Here is a 20,903-nt window from a genome sequence, read left to right as displayed (position 1 = left end):
CACTAGCGCTAATACAAATGCTTTAACCCTTACCATGCTGAATTTCTAAAATGGACTGGTCCGTCATTCAATTTGGACATTACCATTTATTATTCTAAGGGGTGTTCACTGAAAATTTACTGACTGAATAGCGAACAGTGCAGACAATAATCATTCTGCACAGGCTGATCTTGGTCTGCACTGGTCGCAAAGGCGGAATCACTTCCCGTCAGCAGGCTAAAGGTTAAGGCAACACCGAGCCCAAGTACAGCAGGAGACGACGCCACAAGGCTCTTGAAGACTGTCCATATGATAATTACTGAAGTCTGTAAGGAGACCATTCGTGCCAAGCGAAAAAAAAAATTGAAAGGAATACACGGCCAGCTGACTAAGCACCGGAGAATCTCATTCACAATCTACAACGTACTTAGTCAGGCTACAAACCAATCTCTTTATTTTTAAATTGAATTTTATCGTGATTTTGCTAGGAAGTAGAGGGATATAATTCATAACTTCATATTAATTTGAAAATTGATATGTTTTTATATAGGTTTGAAAATTTACGTTGTTGTATAGAGATCTACATTTGAACATTTATATTTTGTAAGCATAAATTTGAAAATTGCTGTTAAACCTTATCATGCTGGACACGACTGATTTTGCGAACAGTGCAGATCATGATCAGCTGCACATCCGTGAATCGAAATAGCCACACAGTCTGTAGACCCTCACATAGTTTTCAAAAATAAATTTCACGTCACTGTTTTGTATGCGAAGTGGAGCAATCTACAATGTCTGGTCGCAGAATCAGCTGTATTAAGGCAGTGTACCTGGTAGTGCACCTATTGATAAATTTTCCACCTCGCAACGCCTTGAACAGCATAACCAATAGTCAAGAGTTCAAAAACAGCCGAAGCCACTGTTCTCTTCAAGGACTGAACTACAACTTTGAGGAGAAGTTGTCAGCTTTTAGCGTAAAACAAATTAGAAAATATTTGTCTTTTTATACTCTGTGCCAGGTTTGAGAACGGATTCATCTACGTTCAAAACTAGATTATTAGATCAAATGATAGAAAAAGTCTTATTTGCACCCTAAAGGCCATATTTTCTACCCGATTTCCATGAAATGTTGTCAGAGGTTTTGTCTTGGTGAAATCTTTGTCAGATCTATCGGTAACTTGGTAAGAAATGTTATCTTTATGAAATCTATGTCAGGTGTAAAACTGTGTTTCAAGATCAGAAAACATTATTTACATTCTATAAATCGCATGTTCAGTTGATCTTCGTGAACCATGGTCAATGTTTGTCTTCATTAGATCGAGGCCATGTCTGTAAAATCTAGGCTTTTAACAGTTGATATAAAGGTAACGTTTTTGAACGGATCTGCATGAATGTTTCAGTTTCAGTTTCTGATACATGTTCTTGCCGTTTAGTTATTGTCCCTCCAGGCTCTCACAGTGTATTAATGCCCAAAGTTTTGACAGAAATATGTATACTAAATAACATTGAAAAATACTGGTAAGCTGTCAAAACTACATGTAAGTCAGTAACTGAAATTTATTCAACTGGTGATGGAAATTGTCTGCTACAAGATCTAAAGAAAGAAGCTGCGTCCTTTGTGAAGAGGACATTTTTTTTTTTACTTTGGGAAGTGGCATTCTAGTATTCGTATTTTATGAGATTTTTTTGTGAAAATACCAATGAATTATATCATTTAAATTAAAAAGTTAAATGCTAGTTTTTTTTAAGAAAAATCTATGTAATCGAACTTATGATTAAAATAAAAAATCAGCTTTAATGTGGAAATTCTTATTCATATTTATGTGCATATAAGTGAATTTTGCTTGGAATCTAATCTTTGTCTACAGTTTCAGGGTTCCTAAGGAAAAACGCCCGATTCACAAGTGCCTTTATATACGAAATGAAACAATGAAAACCTGGACTGCAACACTTTCTCTGTTACTGTTATTGCCACCATATAGCCAATGCGAAAATATCCGTGCATACAAGGGATTTTTAAATCCTTGAATGATCATGTGGTGTAAGTATGATTTTCTAAAGCACTTTAATTAATCATATAATTTATGACAGTAAAAAAACAAAACGTTTTGGTAGACGTAAATAAATTACAAGGGAAGTAAGTCCAACGATTACGTATTAATTTAGAGGTCTTTTATCCAAATACATTGCAGTTATCACAATGAACTCATATTCTTGAACACTCACAAGCGCATGCGCAGAAAGTAGATGGAAGCGCAAGTGCCGAAGTTGCAAATTTCCAAAGAAAACCGGCTTAGTATTTCGTTAGATTTGCAGGACAGCATTCATTTAAATTCATTTTAGTCAAATCCAGGTACAACAGACAAAATGGCGAGCGTCTCTTACCATATCGCCAATCTTCTGGAGAAGGTAAAATGAATCATTTTAAATTCAACCACTTTACCCCACCCATAATGATAATAATTTAGGATTTGTTTTGTCACGATATTGATGGTTTGTGCCTGATGTTTTAATTTGAAAAAAAATTATGGGAAACTGCTTAATGCATAAGAAAGAAAAGCTGTTCTAGTATTTTTCATGTCATGTGTAAAAAAACAACTAGGCAGTGGCTAGGGTTACGGTACCGTAATCCTAGCCTCCGATTCTAGGATTACGGAAGTTCCGTATTTCTAGACAACCCTGTGAGAATTTTAATAGGCCAGGATTACGGAAGTATTTAAAAGGAGTCAAATACATATATTAGGACATGCATAAATGATGTTTTAAACTTAATAGCGACTTATTATGCCTGTCGTATTATTTCGTGTTATCGATCCGCCATTTTGGGTTAGTAAAAGAAGAAAGAGAAAAGAAAAAAAATAGAGAAGAACAATTAAAAATGAAAGAAAAAAAATGCAAAATCACGACTATGAAATAATAACGTGTTCGAAAACAAAAACAAAATTACAGCAATATTTAAAAAAAAAACAATAACAAAAAAAAAACAACGATTATTTATTATGGAAATTATAAAGAAAAAGAAATGGGCCATGAACTGAGCACCTCCTCGTGATGTAACCCGGATATAGTTGGACAATTATGTAAACATTGAAACATTACTATTTTCATTAAGAAGATTTTAACTTTTATCATTCATAATTATTCATCAACAGTGCATAAATAATTGTCCATCTATATTTTACTAACCCAAAATGGCGGATCGATAACACGAAATAATATGGCAGACATGAAAAATCGCTATTTTAAGTGAAACAAGTAAGTTAACAACATCATTTATGCATGTCCTAACATATATATTTGATTCCTCTCAAATACTTCCGTAATCCTAGCCTATTCTCGTAGGGTTGTCTAGAAATACGGAACTTCCGTAATCCTAGAATCAGAGGCTAGGATTACGGTACCGTAACCCTAGCCACTGCCAAACAACTAAGTGTCTAGGGTATGGATCCGTACCTCTAGAAACTGGCCAGCTTAGCTCAGTTTATAGGGAGAGCACAGATCTACCGATTGCAGGTCTCAAGTTCCATCCCTAAACGGACAGTATATTCTGTATGACAATCTGTTAAAAGACATTGTGTCTGAAATCCTTCGTTGTTTGTTGTTTACTGAAACCAGTGTCAGGGTAGATATCTCCCCGCACTTGTCACATCATATTTTCGAAGATTTAAGTCTCTTTTTATAAAAATATGAATTAAAATTTAAATTCAAACCAATTTAAGTTTCTACATGAGTATTAATGTTTAATTTATCAAAGCAAGTAAGTCTGACCAGTATATAAGGACTTTTTTTTTTATTTTTTAATGTTTTCAGTTTCCTAACAGTAGAATGCAGATACCGGTAAGGCTTAGAGGGATGACAGCTATAAAATATCAGATCATAAAATAAGTCATCCCGCTAAGCCAAATGAGTAAGGCTAGTCTTGGGGTACAGACACCTTTTCTGCAGTGAATTTTATTGAAAATGAAATAAAAAAACTGAAACTGATTAATTTGATTAAACACCTATTTCTATACAATGACATATTCAGTGGTCTTGTACATTTAACAAACCTTAAAATATTAACAATGAAAACAAACTAAAAACTAACACCTGCCAGGGCTCACGCTGTCAGTCACCATTGTCGCCATTTGCGATTATTTTATTTAAATGGCGAATATTTTTTCATATTGGCGACAGGAACTGGCGATTATTTTATTTAATAGCTACATAAATAATTATGCCAAGTGAGACAGTAACCCGTGATGAGCTAGTGTAGAAAATCGATAGTGCGCACTGTTTATTACTTCATGTATTCCAAACACGTGTCAACTATGCGGATAATATTGCCTAAGGCGGTAGGATGCAGACGACAATTAAACCGATTATAACCGGAAGTTAATCTTACTTATCTAGCTATCCATTAGATTGAACTGCTGGGCTACTGTTTGGGAACATTTTAAAATGCTAACTCAAATTTTCTTCAACTCCATATTCGGCAGACGACAATTAAACCAATTTGTACCGGCGGTTTCCTGATGAAAACCTAAATTGCCATCTATAGTTACTGCTTATTTAATTATCTTTAAAAACATATATTATAAACTGACCTAACTGTCGACGATTTCAAAATATCTTCAGTCAGAATCTAGATTATATCTGTATGTTTTTTAATCTGAAATGAAAAAAATCTTATATTTTTCATATAATTTTCAGAATTTGAAAAGAATGCGAATTTTTTGAAATACTACATGCCAGATATTTTTAAAATAGGTGTTTTTTTTACCAAGACAATTCTGGCAAAATAAATATTCTCTTTTTTTTGCGCATTAAACCCAGAAATTATCAGGAAACCCAGTCTTGTTTCTATTTTTAGAAACATGGCCGATACAGACAAGCTAAAAAAATCAACAAATAAATTTGTTTGCATACTGTCATTAGCATAAGTAAAAGCATTCTAAAACACTTAAAAAGAGCTTATTTATTGAATAAAGCATTAAAAACTTGTTGACAAAAAGCTATAATTCAGTAGTGTGCATAGATGCCAAATATCACGCATTTTCGCAACCTGTTTGTTTTGTACCTTTCGAGCAATTTAAGTGCAGTTATGGTCAAAAGAATCATGAAAACACTTTTGATTTGTATAGAGAAAAGTATAAACATGAATAATACTCAAAGACTTGGTAGACTTTCCATTGTGTGTGCAACTGTGCCCATATTGTGTGTGCATGAATGGGGCTAATTGAGCCATTGCCCAGTCCATAATGTCAGTCAGTATGAACCATTTCAGCTGCCGTACACAAACTAAATAGTTATTACGTGTCCTGTAAATGCCTTCAAAATCCATCAGAATATAGCATTTTAAACATTTATAGTGGGATCCCACCACCATTATTAGGAGGTAATTTCCCTGAATCTCCGATTCCCACACTCCCTGTTGGAGCCTACTACTTTTTAAAGCAAAAATAGGAAAATATATATGTTAAAATTAATTATTTTTATTTTTATAAAAATTGCACGCGAAGATTATTTTTTTATAGGTTAAAAAGTTGGCTATTATTTTTTGGAGGCCAGTGTCACTGTTAGCCCTGACCTGCTGTTATGAACAGTTACCTAAACATTTAAAACAATGTCCAGAAGTCTCTAAAATACTGTGTCTTGAGATTTATTTTTGAATATATCAAGTGATTAACTTTTCCGAAATTCTGACGGCAGTTAATTCCAATATAATTGATTAGGACAAGGATCAGGATGTAAAAATATTTTTAAGTGACAGAGGTTTGTAATTAAATTCCCAAACTTACTAGCATATTGTGAGTGATCTACATTTTTGACGATGTATTATTTGTAGTAGGTAAGTTGACAAGAAATTCAGGCAGTCATGTCTGTAAAAAACTAAGTAAATAGACAAGTATAAACAGAACCCTTTATTTATTTATTTTTGCACCAACGTTTCATTAGTGTGCAGGTTTTTTCTAACTGTCTCATGAGGCCGAATAGCAACCCTTTTCCAAATGTCAAATATGCTTCATTTTTCCCAGTTTGAAGCAAAAAGAAAAAATCCCAACTGAAATAAAAATTATGGGGGCCTCTCTGGCCGAATGGTTAGAGTCGCTGACTTCAAATCACTTGCCCCTCATCAGTGTGGGTTCAAGCCTCAACCAGGCATTGAATTCTTTGTGTGAGGAAACCAACCAGCTGGCTTACGGTAGGTAGGTGGTTCTACTCAGGTGCCCAGTCGTGATGAAATAATGCATGGAGGGGCACTTGGGGTCTTCTCCACCATCAAAGTTAGAAAGCCGCCATATGACCTATAATTGTGTCAGTGCGGCGTTAAACCCAACAAAATAAATAAATAAATAAACATTCAGCTATTTGATCGCTTGAAGAAGAAAAAAATTTATGGTTGTATATTAAATACATTTAGTTTCCCATTTTCAGATGACATCAAATGACAAGGACTTTCGCTTTATGGCCACAAATGATCTGATGACAGAGTTACAGAAGGATTCTATCAAACTTGATGATGACAGTGAAAGAAAGGTAACTTTGATGCTCAAGTTAGAATTTTCTGTAGCTCTACTGAATAGTGAGAGCTGTTCTGCTCACCAAGGTGTGGGCATCACACCTTGGTTAGTAAGATTTTTGAAATTGTATGCAAGGTCATTTCCCAGTAACCATTGCATGCATTGGATTGAGACCTCACACAGGGCTTCCCAGTCATCAAATCTACCGAAATAACTAAGTTAGAAGTTAGCCTCACTGTTAGGTTAAGGTTTTGCAGGGAAATATCTCTCAGGCTGTATCTCAGTTATAGATATACATGCTAGGTTGGAACTTTACACAATGCTTCCTAGTGTTCAAACCTGATGTAACTAAGTTAGTTAACTGTTGGTTGGATTCCATATATATTATGCACCTATTTCGACTTTAAAAAATAGGTTAGTTTTATGTCTATGTTTATTTCACGTAGTGTATCCTGGTAACAGCTGTATTTATCTCATTGTAACTTCACATAATCAATGATAATGCCTCTCAGTCATATTTTTTACTGAAATTAGTAAGTTAGATAACTGTTGATTGAATTTTATGTAAATTATGACCCTTCTCCACTGAGAGTTCTTCTCTATAAATCATGTTGTCAATTAATTTGGTTCTTCTTTAATACACAAAGTTTTGAAAAAAAATTTTGCATTAAATGTGTGTATCGTGGTTGTGGTGTACTCTTCTTGAGTTTGAATTAAAGGTAATTTAAATTCTTTACAAAATGTATTTCAGGTTGTCAAAATGCTGCTCAAACTTCTAGAGGACAAAAATGGCGAGGTTCAAAATCTTGCAGTTAAATGGTATGTTTTGATACATATTACCTGATGCTTGTGCTGAACTTTCAGGCTAAACTGAGAGTTCAACTTTAAAGGGCATAGACATGTATCAAGTGCATACTAGTGACTACATTTAAGAGCCAGCAGAGCTAAAAAGCTTAACTTTTAAACTAGTCAGGTTAGAATAGGCTGTTGTGCTCTGTGCTTGATGCTGAGTGTAATGTAACCTGCTTAACCTTTACCCTGCTAAATTTCTAAAATGGACTGGGTCATCATTCAATTTGGGCAGTACCACTTATTATTCAAATGGGTTTTTACTGAAAATTTACTGACTGGATAGCAAACATCAGATCCGCGCAGGCTGATACTGACCTAGGTCTGCACTGGTCGCAAAGGCAGAATCATTTTCCACCAGAGGCTAAATTTAATAAGATAAATGGAATGTACCAGAGTATGTTCTTTATTTGGAGGACTTGCTCAGAATTAGACGGGCTCTCCATGTCAGAATCCCAGGAGTGCATCAGTATCCTTGGAAACATGTAGTGTTGAACCATGTAGTATCAAAATTCATATTACTATTCAGTTTTTCTGTCCATAACCTTTAGAAAATTGACATGAAAGGTACTAGTATATGAATATAGTAATACTTACTTGTTTGTTGTATGTGGTTATAGTAAGATGCTTACTTGTTTGTTTGTTTCAGCCTTGGTCCCTTGGTGAATAAAGTGAAGGAATTCCAAGTGGAAACCATTGTAGAGACATTATGCAGCAATATGTTGTCTGACAAAGAACAGCTGAGAGATATTTCAAGCATTGGTAAGATGGAAGTGAAATCAAGTAGATAATACACCTCCAAACTACTTGCCTCTACTACTAACTGTTTAAAGACCTCATTTCAAAATTTCTTCACCTCCGATTAATATAAAAGCTATTCATGAACTGTTTCCATTATTTTCAGTGCTTTATTTTCAGGTTTAAAGACAGTTATAAGTGAGTTACCTCCATCATCAACGGCCCTTGCTGCCAGTATCTGTAAGAAAATTACAGGACGTCTCACCAGTGCAATTTCAAAGGTATTCATGCACAATAATATTGTTTTTCTTGCTTGAGCGACAGGTTGTTAAGCTATTAATTGCGACACTCTTTAGCCATTTCACTGCACTAAAATATGACTTCTTGTTACCTAGCAAAATGCTAATGTATCAAATTCAGTTTAATAAGGGAAACTGATAAACAGTCATGCAAGAGGCTTTCAGTAAAAGTAATTCTCATAATTGGTCTCAATGTACGAGATCAAGATCCAAGTACTCTTTGTGTGGAACCCCATCAAGGTCATATTTGTTAGGAAAGGAAAACATTCAGCTGACCTTGAAAAGGTAGTTGATTATCCCTAGTTCCTTGTGTTTGTGTTCGGGTTTAATGTCTTTCTCAACAATTTTTATATGCCCGTTTGAAAAACGGGACGTATTATGGGAACGCCTATGGCGGGCGGATGGGCGGGCGGGCGGCGTCCACAGACCTTGTCCGGAGCATATCTTCTACATGCATGGAGGGATTTTGATGAAACTTGGCACAGTTGTTCACCATCATGAGACGGAGTGTCATGCGCAAGAACCAGGTCCCTAGGTCTAAGGTCAAGGTCACACTTAGAGGTCAAAGGTCAAATTCAAGAATGACTTTGTCCGGAGCATATCTTCTTCATGCATGGAGGGATTTTGATGAAAGTTGGCACAATTGTTCATCATTATGAGACGGAGTGTCATGCGCAAAAACCAGGTCCCTAGGTCTAAGGTCAAGGTCACACTTAGAGGTCAAAGGATACATAAATGAAAAATTCAAGAATGACTTTGTCCGGAGCATATCTTCTTCATGCATGGAATGATTTTGATGTAGCTTGGCACAGTTGTTCACCATAATGAGAGGGAGTGTCATGCGCAAGAACCAGGTCCCTAGGTCTAAGGTCAAGGTCACACTTAGAGGTCAAAGGATACAAGAATGAAAACTTTGTCCGGAGCATATCTTCTTCATGCATGAAAGGACTTTGATATAGCTAGGCTAAATTGTTCACCATCATGAGACGGAGTGTCATGCGCAAGAACCAGGTCCCTAGGGGTAAGGTCAAGGTCACACTTAGAGGTCAAGGATACAAGAATGAAAACTTTGTCCGGAGCATTTCTTCTTCATGCATTGAGGGATTTTGATATAACTTGGCACAAATGTTCACCACCACAAGACGGAGTGTCCTGCGCAAGAACCAGGTCCCTCGGTCTAAGGTCAAGGTCACACTTAAAGGTCAAAGGTCAGATACAAGAATGACTTTGTCCGGAGCATTTCTTCTTCATGCATGGAGGGATTTTGATGTAACTTGGCACAATTGTACACCATCATGAGACGGAGTGTCATGCACTGGTCCCTTCTTTTGAATTACTTCCCTTTGTTGTTACTATAAATAGCTTATATTGTAACTTTTTCATTACAAGTCGTAGGGAAAAATCGAGACCACTTTTCTGTAGTACAACATGCATGTTACATCCAATTCTGAGGTGTATTTTGAGCTATCTCTACCTGGTAAGGATTTTTGTGTGGACTTTTAATTTTTTTTTTTTTTTTTTTTTTTTTTTTTTCTCATTAAAGATTAACTTCCCTTAGTTGTTACTATAAATAACTTACATTGTAACTTTTTTATAATTGTCCGTAGGGAAAAACCAAGACCACTTTTCTGTGGTACAACATTGATGTTACTTTCAAATTTTGGGTGTATTTTAAGGTATCTCTACCTGGTAAGGATTTTTTTTCTGGACTTAGAAAAATAAAAGAATTACAATAATTTCTAAAAAAAAAAAAACATTCTAAACAATTAGAAAATTAAAATTCCATTTACAAATACAGGTGCTAGTGTAAACAAATTTGCTGTGACGGGCGTATATTGTGACATTCTGGCACCCTTGTTCAGTCATATGAACGACAGTGTCTACTTGTGTCAGAGATAACACCTTTGGGCACTCATCTTTTATCTGTTCAATGAATCAGTAAAATTCAGATATGGCTAGCTATTGCTGGTACTATAGTATTTTCAAAATGGCTTGCGTTATGAAAAGTGTTTTGCCTTGTACTTTTCAGCAGGAGGATATGTCCGTACAATTAGAAGCTCTTGACATTCTGGGAGATTTGCTGAGTAGATTTGGAGGTAGTACAACGCTAATTTACTGTTCCAGGCTCCGCATACATTACCATATTCAGATACATTGATCTTTTCTTCTTAAAGTAATTATATTGCAAAACAAAAAAGCACAGATTGTTACTGTATGTAATAAATGTCTTTGAAATCTGAATACTTACCCAGTTTGTTGTAAATCTGTAAAACTTGTGATCATGATTCCATAGCTTTTTGTTAAACCCATTCTCCTTCAAATTAATTCAGCCTGATTCCCCATATTTATTTCATAGCATTTTGTGCTACACAGAAGAAAATTGATTATTGAATTTTGTCATGCATGTAGGATTCCTAATTTAAATAAAAAGTTTATCAATGTTCTTGTTTTTGCAGGACTGTTGATAAGTTTTCATCCAACCATATTACAATCATTGACACCACAGCTGTCAAGTCAGAGATTGGCTGTAAGAAAGAGGGCCATCATTGCAATAGGTGAGGCATTTTGTCACAGTAAGATATTTGTATCTTGAAAGAATGTGAATCTTAACCTACCATATTGCTCCATATAAATGCTCCCGCAAGTACATGTATATGATAGTTCTACAGTTGATTCTTCAGTGATAGCATTAGTTATTTCTGAATTTCCTGTGAAGTCCAGACCAAAAATATTTAATTATGATACTCTGTTACTTTCTGTTCTTAACAATTGTGTATACTAGCTTATTTTTGCTTAATTGTGAAAAAAGTTTGAAGCTGATTTTAGCAACTTTGGTTCCCTTTCCTCTCAAAATGCAGTACTAGTGTCCTAAGAGGAGGTAAATGGTTGTGTACCCAGCGGGTTCAAAGTCAAAATTTCCAAGTGAACAGCCAATACCTGAACCACTAAACCACTGCTCCCTTAAATATTTTCTCTTTTTGAACAGCATGTTCTCAGTTTAGTTAATGACATATTTATTTTGTATTTTCAGGCTACCTTGTAATGAGCTGTAACAACACATTGTTTGTGGAGCTAATAGATTACCTGTTGTCAGAATTGGCAAAGAACAGTAGTACATCCACTACTAGAACATATATCCAGTGTGTTGGAGCCATTAGGTAAAAATTGTTCAAGTCAAGATGGACCTTTAAATTTTTTACTGGGCTATACTTACTTTAAGGATATTTTATTTTGAATAATATTTAGGGTTAGGGAGGGATTAATAAAAAAAATTGCAATCATATTTTTTATGCATTATGTTTTTCTTTTTCCAGTTTAGGAGCAACTCTTTCATTACTTCGGTCAATAAGATAGCATGAATGTCTGTACATCCTGTGTAACTGATTCAAAATAAAAGTTTGACTGATAGTAGATATTAGCATAGTCCTCATATACAGTATTTTCATATGAAGAAGTGGTCTTATGTTGATACTAAAAGTTATGAAAAAGAATTTTTGTAAGCAAAAAAAAACAACTTAACAAATGTCGAATGCTTGCCTTTCAGCCGACAAGCGGGACACAGATTTGGAGAGCACTTAGAAAAGATCATGCCACACATTATCAAATTCTGTCGCTTAGAAGACGATGAACTCAGAGAGTACTGTCTACAGGCTTTTGAATCATTTGTCAGAAGATGTCCGAAAGAAATCTCACCTTTTGTTTCTGATGTATGTTTCTGTTTACTTTCAAATTTAGGATGTGGGGTCTTGGTAGCCAGGTGGTTAAGATTGCTGACTTCAATTTCATTGCCCCTTACTTTTTTGTGTTTGAACACCTCTTTTGATATGATACAGAATTATTTCATGTGAAAGGGGCCCTTGTGGCAAAATGGTTAAGGTCTCCGATTTTGAAGCCCTTGCCCTTTATTTTTAAGGGTTTGAACACAACTTTGGACATAGACTTCCTTCATGCAAGGTAGCTATTCAGCTGACTTGCATAAGGTGAGTTGTTCTGCCTGCCCTTGACTGAAGTAGTGTTCAGAGAGGAACATGGAAGGATGCTAATTGGCCTTTAGTGTTGTTAATCTGACTTCAAATCCAGCAAGATCTAATGACATTTTATAGAAAATTTACTTTTAGTTTTCTTTGGGGGTAGATCTCTAATGACAGCTGAGAAGTACAACTGTCAGGATTGAAAGTTTGATTAAGGCATCGCCCACAGTGGCGGCCATTTGACTCAAAATTTTACATGCAAATTTTCATAAAATAAAAGATGACTAAGTGGTAACAGTAAAGTCAGTTATTTTGTCATAATTATGTTTTAAATATCTATGTGGACATACGCAAGTAAAAGGATGTGCATTTCACTACCTGTATTATGCCTTTATTTGATATTTTTCTCTTGCCAAAATGACAAAATTTTGCAATTTTATGTGCAGTCAAACTCAATATATATTCAATACATTTAAAAGATAATTACAGCCAATTGTAAAGCAGACTGAAGAATAAAGTCTAAAGAAATTATTTTGAAATTTTACCTGATTACTGAATTATACACAAAAATCCCAACACCATCAATTTATCCAATTTGTGTTATCTGTTCACACATAATTTACATGTATATAAACAGGTGATATTATAGGATTATGTATAGGTTTACCTGGCTACCTGTGGTCAATAATGCATGTACAAACAACATTTTAAATTAAATTTACATGGGGTTGTCTTTTTGTGTCTTATGCAATAACCAGGAACAATTTTGACAAAAATCCATAAGAGTTTGCAGTATACATATTGTACTTTGAAATGAACTAAATTTTGTCTTTGTAATATTTTTAATATTGGAGTTTGATTGCATGTAAGATTTCAATATTTTGGGGTAAACTTTCGGTCTAAACGAGACTCAAACATTTTACAAGCGGCATATGTACTGTAAATCATCATATGCTTCTTATGTTGATGATAATTTGACCGGCTGTTATGGCTTTAGTGCTATTTTCAAGAGAAAAATACTTGGCCTGAAAATATGAACTGATACTGATTTGTGACTGTGGCGATGCCTTAACTGGCACTGCTAATATCATCTGTGATATCTGTCACCTGTTACATTATATCAAAACTCCTTTGTCTGTAGGATCTGTTTTCTCTGCGAAATGTTTTCAAATTCTCAATCATAGAAGTCTTATTATATTTTGATGACCATTTAGTCAATGACAGTAAATTGAGTAATTGAAGATCAGTTTGTTGCAGGAGTACAGTAAGAAAATGCTCTGAACCAGCCAATTAGTTGGCTTTGATTTCTGTAATCTTAAATTGACACGTTTTGTTGTGTTATTATGTTTACTGTTTCAAAGATATATTCTACCAATAATTCAAGATTTTCTTATGTAAATGGGCCTCCATGACCAAGCATCCAGGGTCTTTGTTTTGGAATCACTTGCCCAACATCGATGTTGGTTCAAGACCTTGCTTAGGGTGAAGAATTATCTTTGTGGAAGGAAGCCATTCAGCTTGTTTACAAGTCAATGTTTCTCTGTTTTATTGCTGGCCCATATCTGAAATAATTCTTTAAGGTACCTGGTATCTTTTGCCACCATTAGAGAGTTGTATGACCTAAATTGTTTATGTTTGACTCTAACATCATCACAAACAAAACTTTTCTTGTGTTACAGATAATACAGATATGTTTGAAGTATATTTGCCATGACCCGAATTATAATTATGATGATGATGATGACAATGATATGGAGATGGAAGCTGATGAGGAGGAGGAAGAGTAAGTTACACTATGCCCATATCCTGCTGTTTTTTTTTTTCAGTGTTTGCGTTACTTGTTTATCTTATTCTTAAAATTTTAAGTACCATTGGAAGGGATATGTCGTCTTTTGTTAATGTTATACTAATGAAAGAAAAAAAAATATTTCATATAGGTATGAGATAGTAGAATATTAAATGATACCAAGGCCATCCTGAAAAATTATTGATTGGAATGGGGGTGTTGTACTGAGTTTTATTTATTCATTAATTTTAAAGTAACTGTGTGAAATTTTTGTAGGGGATCCGATGAAGAGTACAGTGACGATGATGATATGTCCTGGAAAGTTAGACGTGCTGCTGCCAAATGTCTGTCTGCCGTCATAGCAACCAGACACGAGATGCTCTCAGATTTCTATAAAGTTGTCTCCCCTGCACTGATACAAAGATTTAAAGGTGACTTTATTCTCAGTTTTTGTCTGTATGTCAAAGCTATTGATGTTACCTTTGTAGATTTATTTGAAAGATTGAACAATGTTAGGTCATAGTGTAAGATATCAAACAATTATACCAAAACCATGCACAGATATGACTTGCGTTCACAATGACAGTGCATTACATGTACCTGCATCGTTACAATTTCAAACAGTCTGTCCTTTGTTATAAAGGTTTCAGGCCACAAGAATCCTATTAAAGTATGGCCAAATTTCAGCAATTCAGCTTCAATTTGGCAGTTTCTCTCAAAAAGTGGCTAGGATCTTCTGAGGTCCAGTGGAGGCCCTGGGTTTGATAAATAGTTAAGAAAAAAAATATAAAAAGGTGTCTCCATGTTGAATGTTAGGAGAATGGGGGTGGAGACAATATAATGTTTTCTTTGTTTTATTATAGCAAAACCAGTGAAAATTGGATGAAAGTAGTTAATTTAAATATGCTTCAGATATGTAAATATTCTTTATATACTTTCTGATTGCAGAGAGAGAAGAGAATGTAAAGGCAGATATATTCCAGGCATATATCACATTGTTACGACAGACACGACCCACAGTCTCCCCTGATCCAGATGCCATGGAGCAAGAAGAAGGGTAAGACTTATTCAGCAATATGCACCTTTATTTATTTTGTAGGCCCATATTCATCAGTGTTTTAGTCAGGAACTTAGATTTTGAAATATTGAAATTTAGTTTTAACCTATCTTTGTAAATCTTATATTGATTTTAATGAAACTTGTCATGAATATGGTATGTACTACATCAAAACAAAAAAACTATGCAGTTTCAGCAATATAGATTGATAGATTTGAAGTCTGTAAGTCTAAATTTCAGCCTTAAAGTGTTGATTAATATGGGCCCTGTAACCAATTAAGGTATTGTTTGATTTGAAACGCGACATTTGACTGTTACTACCTTCATTCATTACTATTTTGACATCATACTATTATGTACTCCAGTCTCTACCATTTCTTCATCTAACTTGCTGTAAGGAGAAATGGCTGCACCTCAAATTTTGAACTTGGTTTTCTAATATGAATCATGCTTACTGACTGTAACTTCCACATTTCAGTTTTCCTATATATATGAGATTTACAAGGTATAAATGATTTTCATGGGCCTGCATGGTCTGATGGTTAAGGTGACTGACTTAGAATCACTTGTCCCTCACCAGTGTGAGTTCGAGCCTTTCTCAGGTCATTGAATTCTTTATGTGAGGAAGCCATCCGGCTGGCTTATGGAAGGTCCATAGTTCTATCCAGGTTCCCACCCTTGATGAAATGTGATGGAGCGGCACATGGGGTCACCCGCCACCATTAAAAGCTGGAAAGTTGCCATATGACCTATGATTGTGTTGGTGTGACATTAACAACAACAACAACCCCCCCCCCCCCCCCCCCACACACACACACAAAATCTAAGAAAAAAAATCAGTGTCATGATCTTGAGATTATAAGTTATATTTATTTCATTTCCTTTTCCAGTCCAGTTTCAATGCTTCAAACACAGATTCCAGATATTGTGAAAGCCATTCATAAACAACTGAAGGAGAAAAGTGTGAAGACAAGACAAGGCTGCTTTAGCTTACTTACTGAACTTGTATTAGTACTGCCTGGTGCCCTCACAGACCATCTACCTATGCTGGTACCTGGCATACAGTATGCCCTTGGGTAAGTTGTTTGTACTGGCGTGTGTCCCTGTGAATTTTTTACCTGCACTGTTTCTTTACATAAAGTATGCCCACAGGTAACTAGTTGATACTGAATATTGTCCTTGCAAATCATTTGATCTGTAGAATGGACTAATTAGTTTATGGATATCTGTCTGGGGGCCTCCGTGGCCAAGTGGTTAGGGTCGCTGACTTCAAATCACTTGCCTCTCATCGATGTGGATTTGAGCCTCACTCGGGGCGTTAAATTTTTTATGTGAGGAAGCCATCCAGCTGGCTTACGGAAGGGCAGTGGTTCTACCCAGGTGCACGCCCGTGATGAAATAATGCACGGAGGGGCACCTGGGGTCTTCCTCCACCATTAAAGCTGGAAAGTCGCCATATGACCTATCATGTGTTGGTGTCGTTAAATCAAAAAAAATAAAAATATCTGTCTGGCAAGGACATTTGATGTTAATACTGTCTTAGAGGTCATAGGTTAGAATTTGTATTGGATCCCCACAGCAAGTGATTTATAAGAAGTATTTGTGATTTCAGTGACAAGAATTCTACATCCAACATGAAGATTGATACACTGGCTTTCCTCAACTGCTTACTGAGTAATCATAGTCCTGTAGTGTTTCATCCACATATTGCAGTTATAGTTCCAGTAAGTATAGATTGATTTTTTTCCTGTTAAGAAGTCAGTAAGTTGGCATGCGGAAGGTTGGTAGTTCTACCCTTGTGCCCATCTGTGCATAAAAAGAGCTGAGGGGTACCTGTGGCACACAGGTGCTGGACAAATTTTTTCCTGTATTATATAAAATGTCATTTTATTACATGCCTTTGAGAAAAAAATTTGTTCATATGTTGTTGCCTATTACAGTTATTGGATATCAGATGATATCTGAAAAATCTAAAACCAGAGACCCTATCCAGAACAATTGTCCAAGCATGACTGAGAATGCATTTTCTTTTAAGAAGTATAACAATTGAACTAATTGTTTTATTGGATCAGATTTAATTGGCTTACTGTTTTTCACTGAAATGTTCCTGATTAAACTTTTTCAGGTTTTGAAGAACATAGTAACTTTTAAACACTGTTTAACCGCATGTCATGCACTTGATGTTATCTTTCAGCCTATTGTACATGCAGTTGCAGACCCATTTTACAAAATCACATCAGAAGCTCTTCTGGTTACACAACAGCTGGTGAAGGTTATCAGACCATTAGGTATTGTTTAACTTTTTTAGCTCACCTGTCACATAGTGACAAGGTGAGCTTTTGTGATCACGCAGCGTCCATCGTCCGTCCGTCCGTGCGTAAACTTTTGCTTGTGACCACTCTAGAGGTCACATTTTTAGCTCACCTGAGCAATGCTCAGGTGAGTTTTTCTGATCACTTGATGTCCGGCGTCTGTCGTTTTGCGTCTGTCGTCCGTCGTCTGTCAACATTTAGCTTGTGTATGCGATAGAGGCTGTATTTTTCAATTAATCTTCATGAATATTGGTCAGAATGATAACCTTGATGAAATCTAGGCCGAGTATGAAAATGGATCATCTCGGGTCAAAAACTAGGTCACTAGGTCAAATCAAAGAAAAACCTTGTGTATGCGATAGAGGCTGTATTTTTAGCTCACCTGTCACAAAGTGACAAGGTGAGCTTTTGTGATCGCGCGGTGTCCGTCGTCCGTCCGTCAGTCAGTCCGTGCGTCCGTAAACTTTTGCTTGTGACCACTCTAGAGGTCACATTTTTCATGCGATCTTTATGAAAATTGGTCAGAATGTTCATCTTGATGATATCTTTGTCAAGTTCAAAACTGGGTCACGTGCCTTCAAAAACTAGGTCAGTAGGTCTAAAAATAGAAAAACCTTTTGACCTCTCTAGAGGCCATATATTTCATGAAATCTTCATAAAAATTGGTCAGAATGTTCACCTTGATGATATCTAGGTCAAGTTCAAAACAGGGTCACGTGTCATCAAAAACTAGGTCAGTAGGTCTAAAAATAGAAAAACCTTGTGACCTCTCTAGAGGCCAAATATTTCACAAGATCTTCATGAAAATTGGTCAGAACGTTCACCTTGATGATATCTAGGTCAAGTTCGAAACTGGGTCACGTGCCATCAAAAACTAGGTCAGTAAGTCAAATAATAGAAAAACCTTGTGACCTCTCTAAAGGCCATATTTTTCATGGGATCTGTATGAGAGTTGGTCTGAATGTTCATCTTGATGATATCTAGGTCAAGTTCGAAACTGGGTCACGTGCGGTCAAAAACTAGGTCAGTAGGTCTAAAAATAGAAAAACCTTGTGACCTCTCTAGAGGCCATATATTTCATGAGATCTTCATGAAAATTGGTCAGAATGTTCATCTTGATGATATCTAGGTCAAGTTTGAAAGTGGGTCACGTGCCTTCAAAAACTAGGTCAGTAGGTCAAATAATAGAAAAACCTTGTGACCTCTCTAGAGGCAATATTTTTCATGGGATCTGTATGAAAGTTGGTCTGAATGTTCATCTTGATGATATCTAGGTCAAGTTCGAAAGTGGGTCACATGCCATCAAAAACTAGGTCAGTAGGTCAAATAATAGAAAAACCTTGTGACCTCTCTAGAAGCCATATTTTTCAATGGATCTTCATGAAAATTGATCTGAATATTCACCTTGATGATATCTAGGTCAGTTTCGAAACTGGGTCACGTGCGGTCAAAAACTAGGCCAGTAGGTATAAAAATAGAAAAACCTTGTTACCTCTCTAGAGGCAATATTTTTCACGAGATCTTCATGAAAATTAGTGAGAATGTTCTTCTTGATGATAAATAGGTAAAGTTCAAAACAGGGTCACGTACCTTCGAAAACTAAGTCAATAGGTCAAATAATAGACAAACCTTGTGACCTCTCTAGAGACCATATTTTTCAATGGATCTTCATGAAAATTGGTCAGAATTTTTATCTTGATAATATCTAGGTCAAGTTCAAAACTGGGTCACATGAGCTCAAAAACTAGGTCAGTATGTCAAATAATAGAAAAAAACGACGTCATACTCAAAACTGGGTCATGTGGGAAGAGGTGAGCGATTCAGGACCATCATGGTCCTCTTGTTCATTTAATCTTCATGAATATTGGTCAGAATGATAACTTTGATGAAATCTAGACCGAGTTCGAAAATGGGTCATCTCGGGTCAAAAACTAGGTCACTAGGTCAAATCAAAGAAAAACCTTGTGTATGCGATAGAGGTGGTATTTTTCAATTAATCTTCATGAATATTGGTCAGAATGATAACCTTGATGAAATCTAAGCCGAGTTCGAAAATGGGTCATCTGGGGTCAAAAACTAGGTCACTAGGTCAAATCAAAGAAAAACCTTGTGTATGCGATAGAGGCTGTATTTTTCAATTCTTCTTCATGAATATTGGTCAGAATGATAACCTTGATAAAATCTAGGCCGAGTTCAAAAATGGGTCATCTCTGGTCAAAAACTAGGTCACTAGGTCAAATCAAAGAAAAACCTTGTGTATGCGATAGAGGCTGTATTTTTCAATTGATCTTCATAAATTTTGGTCAGAATGATTGCCTTGATGAAATCTAGGCCGAGACCGAAAATGGGTCATCTAGGGTCAAAAACTAGGTCACTAGGTCAAATCAAAGAAAAACCTTGTGTATGCGATAGAGGCGGTATTTTTCAATTGATAATTATGAATTTTGGTCAGAATGATTACCTTGATGAAATCTAAGCCGAGTTCGAAAATGGTTCATCTGGGGTCAAAAACTAGGTCACTAGGTCATATCACGTAAAAACCTTGTGTATGCGATAGAGGCTGTATTTTTCAATTGATCTTCATGAATTTTGGTCAGAATGATTGCCTTGATGAAATTTAGACAAAGTTCGAAAATGGGTCATCTGGGGTCAAAAACTAGGTCACTAGGTCAAATCAAAGAAAAACCTTGTGTATGCAATAGAGGCTGTATTTTTCAACTGATCTTCATGAAATTTAGCCAGAATGATTACCTTGATAAAATCTAGGCTGATTTCGAAAATGGGTCATCTGAGGTCAAAAACTAGGTCACTTGGTCAAATCAAAGAAAAAACTTCTGTATGTGATAGAGGCTGTATTTTTCAGTTGATCTTCATGAATTTTGGTCAGAATGATTGCCTTGATAAAATCTAGGTCGAGTTTGAACATGGGTCATCTAGGGTCAAAAACTAGGTCATATCTAAGAAAATGCTTGTTTTATCGCAAGAGACCAATTTTTTGGTCCAATCTTAATGAAAATTGGTCAGAATATTTGTTTCCATGAAATCACTAGGTCAAACATGTTTTACACTGTTATGGAGTGTTTCTTAGGTGAGCGACCGAGGGCCATCTTGGCCCTCTTGTTTGTGGGATCTTTATGAAAATTGGTCAGAATGTTCATCTTGATGATATCTAGGTCAAGTTCGAAACTGGGTCACGTGCCATCAAAAACTAGGTCAGTAGGTCTAAAAATAGAAAAACCTTGTGACCTCTCTAGAGGCCATATATTTCAAAAGATCTTCATGAAAATTGGTCAGAATGTTCACCTTGATGATATCTAGGTCAAGTTCGAAACTGGGTCACATGCCATCAAAAACTAGGTCAGTAGGTCTAAAAATAGAAAAACCTTTTGACCTCTCTAGAGGCCATATA

The 20,903-nt window shown here is 35.8% G+C and overlaps 1 protein-coding gene across 1 annotated transcript in view; it reads left to right on the top strand.

The window, feature by feature from the left end:
- The first annotated feature begins 2,210 nt into the window (after positions 1 to 2,210).
- The window catches only part of LOC123541288 (cullin-associated NEDD8-dissociated protein 1-like), a 42,995-nt gene continuing 24,302 nt past the window's right edge, over positions 2,211 to 20,903 (top strand). The window contains exons 1-15 of the mRNA XM_045326703.2: positions 2,211 to 2,388; positions 6,397 to 6,498; positions 7,234 to 7,301; positions 7,981 to 8,093; positions 8,250 to 8,350; positions 10,398 to 10,464; positions 10,825 to 10,923; positions 11,400 to 11,526; positions 11,913 to 12,075; positions 14,019 to 14,122; positions 14,402 to 14,556; positions 15,074 to 15,182; positions 16,073 to 16,258; positions 16,795 to 16,906; positions 17,377 to 17,470. Coding sequence (XP_045182638.2) covers positions 2,347 to 2,388; positions 6,397 to 6,498; positions 7,234 to 7,301; positions 7,981 to 8,093; positions 8,250 to 8,350; positions 10,398 to 10,464; positions 10,825 to 10,923; positions 11,400 to 11,526; positions 11,913 to 12,075; positions 14,019 to 14,122; positions 14,402 to 14,556; positions 15,074 to 15,182; positions 16,073 to 16,258; positions 16,795 to 16,906; positions 17,377 to 17,470 — 1,642 coding nt within the window. The 5' untranslated portion in view covers positions 2,211 to 2,346. The remainder of the gene's footprint in view (positions 2,389 to 6,396; positions 6,499 to 7,233; positions 7,302 to 7,980; positions 8,094 to 8,249; positions 8,351 to 10,397; positions 10,465 to 10,824; positions 10,924 to 11,399; positions 11,527 to 11,912; positions 12,076 to 14,018; positions 14,123 to 14,401; positions 14,557 to 15,073; positions 15,183 to 16,072; positions 16,259 to 16,794; positions 16,907 to 17,376; positions 17,471 to 20,903) is intronic.

Source organism: Mercenaria mercenaria, chromosome 16, assembly GCF_021730395.1.
Source record: "Mercenaria mercenaria strain notata chromosome 16, MADL_Memer_1, whole genome shotgun sequence".
Lineage (NCBI taxonomy): Eukaryota > Metazoa > Mollusca > Bivalvia > Venerida > Veneridae > Mercenaria > Mercenaria mercenaria.
This window is presented reverse-complemented; position numbering and strand designations above follow the sequence as displayed.